At 33.9% G+C, this 14,574-nt stretch overlaps 2 protein-coding genes across 2 annotated transcripts; both read right to left on the bottom strand.

Moving 5' to 3' along the window:
* Nucleotides 1-3,504: 3,504 nt before the first annotated feature.
* LOC125195911 (ubiquitin-conjugating enzyme E2 27-like) lies at nucleotides 3,505-7,821 on the bottom strand. The gene is made up of 6 exons (XM_048094197.1): nucleotides 7,663-7,821; nucleotides 7,244-7,593; nucleotides 6,330-6,378; nucleotides 4,258-4,417; nucleotides 4,015-4,104; nucleotides 3,505-3,753 (listed from the first exon to the last, which is right to left on the bottom strand). Exons 2-6 carry the CDS (start codon nucleotides 7,422-7,424, stop codon nucleotides 3,646-3,648), a joined length of 588 nt encoding a protein of 195 aa, XP_047950154.1. The 5' UTR covers nucleotides 7,425-7,593; nucleotides 7,663-7,821; the 3' UTR covers nucleotides 3,505-3,645.
* A 2,132-nt stretch (nucleotides 7,822-9,953) lies between these two features.
* On the bottom strand, nucleotides 9,954-13,003 carry LOC125195677 (probable protein S-acyltransferase 7). The gene is made up of 5 exons (XM_048093824.1): nucleotides 12,528-13,003; nucleotides 11,807-11,989; nucleotides 10,823-11,113; nucleotides 10,451-10,684; nucleotides 9,954-10,373 (listed from the first exon to the last, which is right to left on the bottom strand). The coding sequence occupies exons 1-5, from the start codon at nucleotides 12,600-12,602 to the stop codon at nucleotides 10,047-10,049; spliced, it is 1,110 nt and encodes a 369-aa protein (XP_047949781.1). The 5' UTR covers nucleotides 12,603-13,003; the 3' UTR covers nucleotides 9,954-10,046.
* Between the last annotated feature and the right edge of the window lie 1,571 nt (nucleotides 13,004-14,574).

Here is a 14,574-nt window from a genome sequence, read left to right as displayed (position 1 = left end):
TTGACCACAAGTTGTTATGTGTGAAGATTATACAATATAGTTTGATTTTCTCTACCGTCTAAAGAGTCTATATTACAACTCAATCTAAAGGCATTCATAAATGCTTTGACTCCTTTAAAAACAAACTCGTTGAATGTTTTAGCTTTCAAAAGAAAATATGAAGGGATATATAGAGCATATTGCATTAACATAACTCATCTCTGCAGGTGAAAATTGAAATAATGAGGTGGGCAACACATTAACGAAGGACATCGAATTAAACCTCACACTACATAAGGTCATCTCCAATGGTATTCTAAAACTCAAAGTGAAGTTCACAATTTACTCTAATAGTATTTAAAAATCCATCCCATTTTATGTTTTGGAGTAAAATGTACTCCATTTCGTGTTTATATTAAAACAAATCCAAATTACTTTCAATTTTATGTGAAAAAAATAATGAATAGAGAATATTCTGTGTAAGTTTGAGTTTAATATAAATGATTGAAATAAAATCATTATTTGTTATGATATTTACACTAAAATAGATTTAAGTTTAGAATAAATGGTTGGAGATACTCCATTCCATCTATTTCGTTTCTCCCCAAATCCTATACTTCAATGCAACCTCCCATCATGAAAGTCCTTGCTAAATGTGTCAATGAGGCTTACGAAATTCAAGTTTGAGCATAGTTGCTTCTAGATTTATCTTATTCAACCTTTCCATCACATCATTTGCAATGAAGACATTATTAATCATTCTAAAAATCCTTAACTTTCACTACCATGTGCAGAATCAAAAGTCACCTACATTCTAGTTCTACTGATCCTCTTAAATGAACTTTTTCGGAGTAAAAAGAAACATAGATCAACAAACTTCTATTTATAGAGATTTTTGAAAAATTTTATCTTCAAAATCAAAGTCACCTATGTTCTACTGATCCTTCTATATGAAAATTTTCGAAGTAAAAAAAAATACTTAGATAAACAAACTTCTATTCATAGAGATTTTTGCAAAATTTCAGGATTTTCATCTAAATTACTGTGGCCTCTTAATGAGTCCAACCTACTTTTGAAAGATGTAGGGATAAAATGAGGAGTACTACATTAATCATCGTTTATTTTATAATTGAATAGTAAAAATCGACTAGAATAATCACAGCCTTCTCTATAATTAATTGCGACTAAACAGTTTGAAATGCTATGGCCTAAAAGTTGACCAAACAAGTATGGACCACATAAAGCTAAATTGGGATTAGAACCACAAAAATTGCTAAAATCGATCCAAAATTTAGACTGTGATTTATTAGGAGTAGAAGTTAAGACGTCAATTTTGTCGGACGTAGACCTCCACATGCCTGCCCTTGTTACATTAATTTGAAGGAAATATATAGGTGGAAATATAATTGATTAATTAATTAATTAATTCTTCCTAAATAGAGTAATTTATTTCGTAAAATGATTTTTATACTAGTTCAAGGAATAATGTAGCGACGAATTCAATGTCTAATGACAGAAAATTCTCGATCACTTGCACATTCGACTGGACAAATTTAATCAAGTTATACATTCAGCTAGTAGGGAAATTTGCCTCTTAACACTTTCTATTAAGTTCTCCAAAAACAACAATTCTTATATTTAAAGATAATAGTTATTTGAATCACAATATTTATCAAATTTTAATTCTAGCCTATAAAATTATAAAGTATAAATTTTCATTTTTATCTATAGATTATTATGTGAATTTTCATTTTTATCTAAATTATTATGTAAAATAACGTGTTTTGAGGATGCTCAAAACGCCATTATTATGTTAAAATAGTGTTAAAAGTTAATTACTGTAGTTTAGATACAAAATGGAGTAGTATAGTGCACCAAATAGCACCAAAAAAATTAATCATTTGGCAGTGGAAAGTGAGTAGTATTAAATTATGCATATACCATTTTGTCCCCTCATACCAACTTTCTCATTATTTTCCACCACTCTAATTAATTGACCTCCAACTTTTTTCATTTAATTCAATCCTTACAAACTCTTTCAATAATATCAGCATCCCATTATCCTTTTTTCCTTGGTTGTCATTAGTATATGGAATTAAAATCTTGAATATTTCCAACTTCTTGAATATATAGTCCCCAGTCCACCATGGGAAAGGGCTGCTGCTGCTCCGACGAAGACGACGGTGGCTCATCGGCGCTGCTAGGATTGGTGGTGGCGCTGGCGCTGGCGATCACGCTGTTTTTTCTGTGCCAACCTCCTCGTGTTAGAGGACACTACAAAGTTTGCTACCATTATCCATGCTAAATTTACCTACCTCTTTTTTTAATTATTTATATTAATTGTATGTTGAATTAATGGATTCTGTGGGCTTTGGCTCTTCTCACCTCAGATATGCTTTCCGATTAACTACATGTGATAAGTAACTTTTCTTCAATCTTACTTGTTTTCTGAATGTTGGTGGAGTTCAGATTCAGAGATTTGGCCACTATTATGTACGTACTGTTTTTATGTTCGTTTATGAGAATTTCTATGATTTTAATTTGCAGTTTGTACAGAAAAATTAGATCATTTGATTAACATGAATGCTAATCAAGCAGACTACTGTAAATTTACTGGATGAGTAGTTGATCAAAATCTATCTGAATTTTTTTTTGGAAATATTCCCTTGCAATTTTTTAATATTTGTTAGTATTTTTTTCTTTTCTGCCTATCTCCCATGTCATTTTGATTAGCTACTCATTATCACCCCACCACGAAGAAAATTAATATCAAAGTGATGATCATGAATTACACAGCTCTCATTAGTTTGATACTTAATTAATATGTTGATACTGTTAAAATAATATGCAAAACCACATTTTTCAGTTTCAAAAGTTAATTTTTCAAAATAAAAAAGAATAAACTACTTAATACGCCGTTTGTTCCTTATTACTTGAGGCAGACATACATAAAGATTAAGAATAATGTGTTAAGTGAATGGTAAATAAAGTACTACTAATAGATACGAGAGAATAAAGTAAGAGAGATTGTTACTTTTTGCCAAAAATAAAAATGGCTCAATTATTTTAGAACTTCCCATAATTAAAAAATGACTCAATTAACTATGAATGGATAGAGTAGTTCCTTAACTTAGCAATCTCACATTCGTTGTATTTGGAAATTATACATTCGTGGACTTTGAAAAATTATGAAAAGGTGTAAAATGCACTTTGATTCATTACATGCTATGTTAAGCCAATAATATACTCCCTTAGTCCCGCTCTCTTGAATTTTCAAAGAGTTATTAGGTGGAGTATCAGAAAAGAAAATAGTTAAATATTATAATGAGAGAAATTTATCTCTAAATATAGAAAGTGGACTGTGGGTGTCTAAAATATGACAAACTAAAAAGAACATGTGAACATCTCGAGTGGGACGGGGTACTAAAAGCTTTACAATACTACAAACCTAAATAAAACTCAAGCATAGTACAATATAACATGAGATGCAACTTTTAATACGAGAAAAAGAAATTGAAAACAGTCTCGTCGAAGGCGGAAAATTTTCACTCCATGACTGTTTTTTAGTAGTAATATAGTAGTAGTAGAATATATAGATAGATATAGATGTGGCTGCTATACTCAAATCAAGTGATGAACAAATTTGGGCTGCAGCTTCTACTAATACTAACTGGAGCATAGCTTCTCCAGAGCCATGTTCTCATCGCCACCAACACTCTCTAGAGCACTTCTCACCAAAGCTTCACCAAATCCCATCTCCACAAGCTTCTGTACCTGCGCAGGTTGCACCAAATTTGGAACTGTTATTTGTAGCTCGTGTGCACTACTTTTTCTTGGTACTGTTACTTTGAATGCATCGAGCCAAATTCTCTATATTACTAAATGTTTAGGTTAATTCGCATTTATGTGTGTGACTCAATTCTACAAGCCTGTTAAGCCTTAAATGAACGCAGCTAGAAGTAATCATACACGGCAAAATCAATGGACAAAGAGGGCTAGTATACGACAAGTATATTTCTTTAAAATGTAACATACCTTCTCCTCGACACCAAGAGACAATGTTTTCGCGAATGCCTCAGTCCAGTAACGAGCCGTACCAACAAAAGTCTGGTAGTCTTTTAGATACTGAGGAGTGCAGAAGAATAACAACCAATTAACAAGTAAGCAAAAGATAAAATTGACCATCATAAGATCAAGTGTACCCGGAAAGAGCAAGCAAAAGATAAAATTTGTAACATAAGGTCATCAGGAAAACAAGATAAAGGCGCATTGTAGCACCTGTTGTGCTACAACAGCATCCTGGGGATCGTCAGGTTCGGGAGCAGATAATAATGCTTGAACAGAAAGGAGTGCTGTTTTCAAAGTAAGTGCCGGGCTCCATTGGTCTTTCAGGATATCAAGGCATATGGCACCACTTTGACTGCTAATATTTGGGTGCCTTCGTATAAACAAAGTCATTAAAGAACTAAAAAGGTAAATAACTTCGCAAAGCACGATATCAAGGCCTCATATACTACCATTAAGCAATTGAAAATAAAATTGATAGCTGCACAAAAACTATTTGCATGAAAATTTAGATATCAAGTTCAACTCTTTAAAAGTGAGCCTTCGATTAGTAATAAGATAAGCTGTGAATTTTTGGCAGCCAACACAATTGAGTTGATAGTGAAATGTGATTTGCATGCACTTTAAAATAAATTTAATCCTCAATTCCTCAATATAATAAAAAATTGAGACAATCCAGACAGAAAATTGTGAAGAAAGATGATGGCTGTTTTGAGCATCAATCAGCCCTTTTTTATGAAAACAAAATTTGCAAAACAGAACCAAACATATATTTTCCACAAAACATTTTTTCTTAATAGTATAATAGATCACATTTTCTAATACAGTCATTCTCTGTATTTCCTAAACCACATACCAAGACAAGCACAATATCACAGATGGCCCAGAAATTAAGAGTTGAGAACCATCTACCACATAATTTATTTCTAAGAAAGATGATATGCACCGGATATAAATTTATTAAATACTCCCTCCGTCCCATAAGAATATGCACTCTTTCCTTTTTAGTCCGTCCCACAAGAATATGCACTTTCTAATTTTGGAAAGTCTCTTTGCTCTAATGAGGTGGGACCCATTCTCTACTAACAATACTTTACTTACTTTTTCTCTCTACATCTCTCTTACTTTACCAATTTTACATTAAAACCCGTGCCGTCCCCAAAGTGCATATTCTTTTGGGACGGAGGGAGTAATAAACTATCTAAACTCGCATTCTCAGCTATTTTTATAATAACACTCTCAGCTGTTTTTATAATGATGGAATCTGGAATCACAATCACTAACTAACCTCACCGACAATGTAGAACCGGAGAAAGTAAGTACTTGATTATTTTTATAGCCTACATTTGGTTTATACTTTATACTCCCTCCATCCAGGTTAATTGATTCGTATTCCTTTCTGGGAGGTCTCAAGTTAATTCACTCATATCCTCTTTTGGAAAAAATTAACTGTTATTCTATCTCCTCCTTTATTCTCTCTTTTCTCTCCTACTATATTATCTCTCAATTACTCACTAAACACCTTTTTTCTTAATTCTTGTGCCAAATGAAATGCCTCATTTACGTCAGGTCACAGGTAGTACCATTTTATCATTGAAATATGATGTAGACATTTTATAATCATATCGTCAGCCTAGTTTCACTTCTTTTTTCTATGCCAAGGCATTAGAAAGCAATTTAAATTTACATTTGCTTATAACAGTTCAGCTTGGGGGTTTTTAATTTATGTTTGCACACAGAGAAAATAGATATATAAAATGAATTATAGCCACGGTGACAATTGAATTTAATAGGAGACCAAACTGTGAAATAATCTGGCAAACAAATCAATCCATACACAAGGTAGGAGTCCTGTCCACACCATATTTTGATAACTGTCAATATGTTCTCAGTCAGACTTTAGCTCCTCAGGTATGTTGCATTCATTAGATTTCATATCCTTGTAATTAAAAAGTGAATAAATTATGCTGCAATCAGAAAGTTAAACTGAAAAGATCCAGCAAACATAACGGAACCTTAACCTACAGTAATCCATTAAAATGTGTATCTCCTACCCTAACTGTTTCTATTAAATGAAACCTGGCAACTGAATGCATCATATCATTTCACATTTATAGACATGGAATCGGTATATGCATGAAGTAGAGCTGTAGAGATATGGAAGATTTTATATGTTCATTCAAAATCAGATGTTTCCTAGCAAGCACAACAGCAGTCCAGACTACATACTCTTACATACAAACATTAGGGGAAGAAAGAGCACAGAAAGACAGGTTTCATCATACCATACTTTAGTCGCAAACCGCATTTTGGGAGGCTCAAAAGGGTAACCATCTGCAATGAGGAGGAAAAATAATAAAATTGCAAATACTTGGTAATAAGCTTAAGATCAAGAGTTACATTTCATGAAAATTTAAGAACATAGCGAAGTTCCTTATACAAAGTTTTCGGCCATCATGAAGGATAGTAATAGAATATGGCAATCAAACTCAAGAAGGGCAATGAAGTGCAAGATTTACATACAGTTCTTTATGTGAATATTTTTTTGTCAGACATCACGGAAAACTATCAAAAAACAACTGAGTATTAGGGTCCACTCAGTATATAACTCAATATCCATTTTAGAGCTGAATGTCATATTCATAAGCCCTGTTCCAAAGCATCCAAACATGATCCGTGTAAGTGCAACATGCATCAAGGGTCTATAAGTAGAATCTTTTGAACCATACTCCTGAAACAAAAGACAGTTTTCATTGTCCAAGGAATCAACTGTCACATTGCCTACTTAGTCACTTCTATGCAGGAATCAGACATAAATAATTAGACATGAAGAGTGTTTATGAAAATGTAAACATAAAACAGGCGATGGTTCAGAATGAAAGCACAGTTCAAAGAGGATATTGGATCTACAAATATATTCTTCCTGCCTAGTTTAATGTATACCACCATATAGTGAAAGTAATAGGAACAAAGACAAAATATTTTAAAAACAGATTCACAACACATGTACTTGATTTAATAAAATGATTGATTCGCCCACACACAAACACAGGAACATACACGTGATGCAACATGAACAAACATTGTCCAAAACTACTGATGTAAAAAAAAAAAAAAAAAACACCAACAAATCTAAAAACATGCTCGTTTCAATAATTGATTCTATATTCAATAAAGCAGAAGGGAAATGAGATATTACCAGGCAAGGTTATGTCGATCTTGAAGGTACCGCCTTCATAAGGTGTACCAACAGGACCATGAATTGTACCAAACAAGTGGGTGAGATTAGTGTCACCCTTAGGGCTGACCTTTATCCCTGAAACCTCAAAGTCTTTGTTGCAGTCCTGCAATTCCTTCTGAACCCTAGCAAAATCTACCATTTCTGATGTTTTTTCCGTCCACTAATTTCCCCAAATCAAAGAGAAAATTGTGGAATTGAGCTGTGTAGAGGGGTTTGTATAGCTTATATGTTCCGCCGCGGCTTCTTTCTCTCTCTTCCCTATTAGAGAGAAGAAGCGTGCACAGTGAATTACAGAGCGTAAAATTGTCCTGCAGAAAATCAGAGAAAGTGAGAGACGAGAGATTAGCAGAGAATTGAGGAATTATTAATTCATTTACCAGCCCAATCTTGATCTTCGAACCCTTCAACTGAATATATTTTGCATGATGAAAACGAAGACTAAGAAGATGATGGAAGAATTGAACAAGCCACAAATTAGGGCTGCTCCGTTCAATTATTTCTGTTTTTACTTATTTTTCATTTCAATTTCTATTTCTATTTCTCTTTCAATTATTTTGATAGGCTGAACTATTATTCAATTTGGTCATCTGCATAACATTAAAGAAATACTATTTGGGCTTTTCATTTCAGTATTAGATCATCTTCAACTATATTATCAAATTTTCATTTTTAGCATCAAAAACTTCTTCAATCATACTTTAAATCCAAATTAATTTTTGCATTTTGCTATGGAACAACATCAAATTTTGATACATACGGTAGCTATTGCAAAAATTTTGTGAGATATATACTTTAAAATAAAATAATGTAAAATTTGAATTTGATAATTAAAGTAAATTATTATTTTTAATGTAATATATATACTCAAAAATAAATTTGAGTTTAGTGTAAATTATTGGAGATGTATTTATCCACGCATTCTTATTAATTTAATTTTTTTTACTATGGGTTATGTTCTCTTATTATTTAAATTCTTACTATGGGTTATGTACCTCATGGTTGATAAGTACAGCTTATCTAACTAACTGTTGACCAGACAATTAATTAGGTCGCTGAAATCATATAAAACGACGTAGCACTTGATAGGATCTTGTGTCTTGTCACTAGACGCAAAAGACCTAAACAAACCTAAACTATTAAACTTTAGTAGATGTTGGCTCTAAAAACTCTCTATACAACCTTATTAATACTACCATATCTATAGTTGTTGATTTCGTTTTATGTATTTTAATTTTAATTTTAATTTTAGATGTTTTAATAATTTTTTGTATTTTTAACTAGTTAAAAATAAGTAATAACAAAAATAATGAAAAATAGAAAAAGTAATTGGATACTATATTCAATTTCTTAATTTCAATATGCATATAGGCTCAATGCAAATAAATATATGAAGAACGTCTACAACCATTTATATAAAACTCAAACCTATTCATAAATTAAAAACAATAACCCTAAATTAAAAAGTATGCAATTCAATAGGTTTTACTCGAAAATAACAAGAATCACATATAATTGGGCCAAAATGAGTGAATTCTCGTTATTTAATTTTTAATTTTCATTACTTCTTTTTTTATTTTTGAAAGTTAGTAAACTAAATTATTTTTTAAATGTAATTGAAAATGTATATTGATTCAATATTTACAAGTTAGGAGTAGTATTTTTTTTTCAGAGGTCGCAAATACAAAGAATATTTCTTAATATAATTATAGATTTGGAAGTCGTGTTCACTTTAAATAGTACTCGTAATTGTGGATTATTGCTTTAAAACTCAAATTCAGAATCAAAGGTAAAATAATAAATATATTTATATGTTTGTTTCCTTATATAAGTAGAATATATTTAGTTTTTACTAAAAATGCACTCTTTTAATTTTTTTCAAAAAATAAAAAAAAGTTTTTCGGGTCCAACTGGCCATGCATACAAGTGGAGAAATATTCTTAATTGTTCCTTCAATCTGAATTCTGTGAGATTCTAAATTCGAAAGAAGTTCTCAATGGATCCTTCATTCTTTAACAACCCTGAATTGCAGCAGTTCATTCAAGTAATAATTTCTCGCTATTTTTTTTTTTTATGTTTAGCGATTGGGTTGGAAATTCGTAATTGGGTTTTTTCTTTTGTTATTCCTTTTGGGATGGAAAAGTCTCATCAATCCTAATCAAATTGATGAGACTTTTTGAAGCGATGCAGCTGTATCATCAACAACATTTTAGCTGCAAACAATCAAGCCAAACGATGTCGTAATTTGGTTGTTTTGGGCGTCAGAGTAGTAACACTGTAGAGGTTGATTATATGTATGGCTCTCCTAACAAGTGATCTATCTCTCATTCCCCATCTCCACAGCAAGAAAAGCAGAGGGCTGAGGTCAATGAGATGATTGGAAAGCTCACTTCTTGCTGCTGGGACAAATGCATCACAGCTACTCCGGGGAGCAGTTTCAGTTCTAGCGAATCTACCTGTCTCACCAACTGCGCTCAACGCTACATGGATATGGCAATGCTCGTCATGAGACGCCTCCAACAATGAAGCACCGACCCAGTTTTCATCTCGATTTTGATGAATGTTTCTGAATCTGATATCAATAACATGAAGTTGTACTGCTCAGTTCTGAATTGGATTCATTTTCATGCTCTTGTAGGTTTTGTGAAATTTCCACGTCACACACACAGAGTAGCAAAACCGAATTCTATTGAAACAACTGCACATGCACACAAATCTGGCCAGTTTCTTTGGCTCAATGTTCTTGCTTCCCAGTCACATGACTTTACAAGTATTGCTGATATTCTGTTACACTTTCACCATTACTAGAAAGGGTTACACGGTTCGACCCTATGGCAAGGGCTTTGTCGTTCGTCTCGTCCCAAATCGACTTCCCTTGCAGCCTCTTGGAAACTGCCAAGGTTGTACTGTCAAAACTATCACCCACTGAGTGAGAAGGAATCATAGGCTGCTTCTTTTGCACCTTGGCCCGGAAATCATTCTTTGATTTAGGGATACTGCTACAGAATATATCCATAATGTTTCCAACTATTCCTCTGTTGTAGGGGTTTGCACGTCTGCTATATTGGTATCTGAAGTTCTCATATGTCGTCTGTAGAGAAGAAAGAACCATGTTAAAAAACCAACCATGAAATCTAAGAGGATCAAGAGCAGTGATGAGCAATTTACCTGGTTTGTAGTGATGAGGTAGAGATGGAAGATTGAGAGCCCGCCTACGAACCATAGTGCCAGGAAAGTGTAAACAATGAGCACGATGGAGGCAGGTGTTTTGGCCATAGCTTTCCATATGGAGGAATTCTCACTGTCCATTATCTTTTTAATGTAAACCCAGCAAAACCCATGAACGTACAAGCAAAGCAGCATCGTCGAGAAGACAAACATGTAAAAGAACCGATAATTCCTCTGCACCCAAAATCAAGATTCGTTTAAAAACAATGTGAAATAGTATCCCTCGATCCATTTTGTATAGATTGACGTTTAGAGTACTATAAAAAACGAGCTACTACAACAAGAAGATAAAACAGCTATGGTGGAACTTACCAGTCCGATACACTGTCCAACCCAGGGACAATGATGATCGAATCGCTCCACACAGTTGTCACATATCGAACAATGTGAACAGCGCGGAGGCCTGTACAACATACAAGTGTCGCAGTATTTCACTTTCACAGTAGCTCCATTTATTATAAAATCTTTTGTACGAGGCAAGCGAGGTGTATGGCCAGAGCCCAATTCCGTACTTAAATTATTCGTTTCTGGTTCAGGAGGTTGAGCATTGCGAGGAACAATACCGGGGTCCCTTCCAGAAGTCAACAGAAGCAGCACCAAAACCTGGAAAAGCACATAACATTGCCACATTATTATCTTTTCTGAATGCAAACCCTACTTTAATCATCTTACTAAATACACTTCAAAAATGCAATCGAGCATAATGTACTTCACTTTCTACATGGCATACATAATCCAAACACAGTGATTTTTATGTTAATAGTATATAAAACATCTTATTAAGTCTGAATGCAGGTCTGTTTTCCTAAACCTTACTTTGCAAATATAACAACAATAATTCTAGAACAATGTATCAAGATTTTCATATGGAATATCGAGCAAGGGATCATAGTTTACAACATTCTTCACCCAAATTCAGTTCTTTAGTCACATGGGAAGCTTCTTCAACTAGTTTATCCTAAATTCCTCTAACAGCAAGTCAGAAACACATGGCAGTTCAAGAAAAATAGGTTTCAACAGATTTCAATTTTCACCCGTATTTTCCAGTGCTCTATCGAATGAAGCTAAACATAAATATAGCATCACTGATGCCTTAGTAAAAAGTTGGTTTTAATAATGTAGTTGCAAGAAAGAGTAAAATTTAGGAAGGAAAAATGCCACAGAGAGTTCCTAATTCATTGCCGCAGTTGTGATAAACAACTGTGTGAAGATTCGGCCTAATATTACTAGTTAGTGGCTGGACTAGTAGAACCATTCCAGACAAATGTAGGATTTGAGGTAGGAAATCAAACTTACATATACAGTCGACACAATAAATACAACCAAAACTGCAATCCCCCAATCACCAGAAAAATCATCCATCAGTTTCCTTGCAACAAATACGCAGAAAACAGCAGCAGGAGCAATTATAAGGAACACCGTCAGAGATACTGATCTTACATCAGGCCCAAAAATGAACCTTCCCCCAAGACAGAATTTCTGCAAGAGAAAAACTAGCTTCAGTTAGATTAAAAACACTTGTTCACAACGTTGTTCTAATCGAGAGGGAAATTAAGCTGAGACTTGTTGACTGTAGAACCAACAACATTTCTGCAGTATCCACAATCGTACACTTGAAGGGAAGTCAAGTAAACCACAAGCTTAGTTTAAAACATCTATTGAAATGAGAGCTTAAGTTGTTGATAATGCACAAGAAGAAAGTCTAGCCATCACAAACTTCAAGCAAGACTAATTAATCTTCCTCCAATGGCTAAAGAAAAGCATATTTAAGATTCAAACAAAGTGACAAACTAATATTCCCTTTCCCTAATTCTCAAACAAGATTGAGAGATGCTCCAAAACAACTTAGGGATAACAGATTTACTAAATCAAAGCTCCCCGTACAACAAATTCTCAAACCTAATCAAATAATTTCAAACTAATCCAGATTCAATAACAAATGCTCTACCAAAAAGCAGATAAAACCCTGATTTCAATGAAAGGCAGATAGAAAAGGGCATAAAGCGATCGAATTTACATTACTGCCCTCCCACGCCTTGTATTTCCGGACCATCTCCGCCGCGCCCACATCGGCGCCGCCAACTGTATTCATCTCTCTCTCTCTTCCCTGAAACTGAAAGAATCTTGCTTTTCAGTTGTAACAAACAAACTACACCCTAGCTATCTTCTTTCTTCAAACAATATTCTCCCTCTAACAAAAAAAAAAAGACAGAGTGGAAATGATGGGGGCGAATAATGAATTGAGCTGCGAAAAAGTCTCGAGGGAGGAATGAAGGGAAGCGCGCAAATTTTATGAATTAAATAGTCGAACACGGCTTGGAAAGTCTTCCATGGGCAGCGGGTTGAAGTTCCACTGGCTTTGGGGTTTGACCAGGACTCCTAACGACGCCGGGATGTGACGACAAATTCCGGCCCCGCCGCTGCGTGTGGGCGAGGTGGAATCGGAGAAAACGACAGCGCAGCCCCACTTTTATTAGTTTTATACTAGTACGGACTTGTTTTTCCCCGGACTTATTTATATATATTCACAACTTTTGCTTTATTCTTTACTTATCTTCATGACCATGCTTAAGTAATTTAGTGGTGCCACCTGTTCAAAATTGGGCCGTTTTTGCTCGGGATTACGGTTCCCGTTCCAGGAATACGGAACCGTAATCAGAATGGTAAAGGAAATTCATTATATTTTATCTTCAATTTTCATTGATTTTCCCGTTTGTTCATGAGTTTTTTTTATATTTTTAGGACAAAACTAATGATTAACCATGAGTTATGATTTCCAAAACTCTAGATTGATATAATTAACATGTTGATTTTGAGCTCAAAAAGTGTAAGTAGCGGTTCAATTCGAATTTCAACTGATAATATGTTTGAACTAATCATCCTAAAATAATTAAGAGGATTCAAGAAATTGTACAATTCATATCTATCCAAATTAACAAGATTAATATGTGAAATACTACAAGATAGATATAAAAATAGATAGAGTCTAAAGTATTGGAGAAATTGAGCATTCCATTATGGAGTATTAGGCCATCCGCATCCCTGTCTTTTATCCGTCTCTTAACCGTTTCATCTCTTAACTATTCATAGATCTCACTGTACTTTTCAGCTATCTCTTAACTAAGAGACAACACCTGCATCCCTCAATTTCTTAACCATCTCTTAACTATTCATTCAATTTCATTTTTTATTTTTAATTCCAACAAATTCATTTAATAAAAACACACTTCATTAAATAAAATAAAAATTACAATTTAAAAACCTAAAAAAACAAAAAAAAATATAATTTAAAATCCTAAAAAATAAAAAAATACATAATTAAAATACTCTAAATTAAACTATAAAAACTACTTCGCCGGCGAATCATCATCCTCCGAAGTCGGCGGTGCACCCAAGTTAGATTGATTCCCTATACCAAGTTGAGCTTTCATAAACTCAATTCCGTCCATATGGGCTGAAACTTGGGCATGAGTCATTTTTGGAAGGTCAGCCATCGTGGCAACCAGGTACATGGACATTAGGGTGTTCGAGCCCGTACCCGTGCCGGAGCCCGAGCCCTCGCCCGTCTGGTTTGATTCGCCGCGTGATGCACTATTTATTAGCACTAAAAATTCTTGCAAGTATATAAGGTAGATCTAGTATAGCTAAAGGTCAGTACCGGGATATCGAACTCAGGGAATAAGATTGCAACTGACTATCATATACTAAGCGTAATGTACTATTTAGAGACATATGGTTTTTGGGTTTGAATTTATAAACTAGACATAAAGAAATAAATAAATAACATAAAATATAAAAATAAATAAAATACAAAACAGGCTAAGGAATGCAGAATTTTAGGAACCACAATCAAAAGTTAAAATCCAAAAGACTTCCTTGAATTACGGTCTCTAGAGTTACTAAGCTATCACGTATGTAAAACTATATCTTCTCTCGAAGCATATAATTTGTAGATTACTACCTAGAACCGAAGTGTCCTTCCTAGAACTAAGGCAACAACTCCTAAAAGCTCCTGAGATAATTTTGCTTCATTCAAAGGCTCAAATCTCTCGATTTTATTGGCA

The sequence above is a fragment of the Salvia hispanica genome, chromosome 6 (assembly GCF_023119035.1).
Source record: "Salvia hispanica cultivar TCC Black 2014 chromosome 6, UniMelb_Shisp_WGS_1.0, whole genome shotgun sequence".
NCBI classification, from domain to species: Eukaryota; Viridiplantae; Streptophyta; class Magnoliopsida; order Lamiales; family Lamiaceae; genus Salvia; species Salvia hispanica.
Note: the sequence above shows the minus strand (reverse complement) of the source record. Positions and strands in the feature narration are given on the sequence as shown.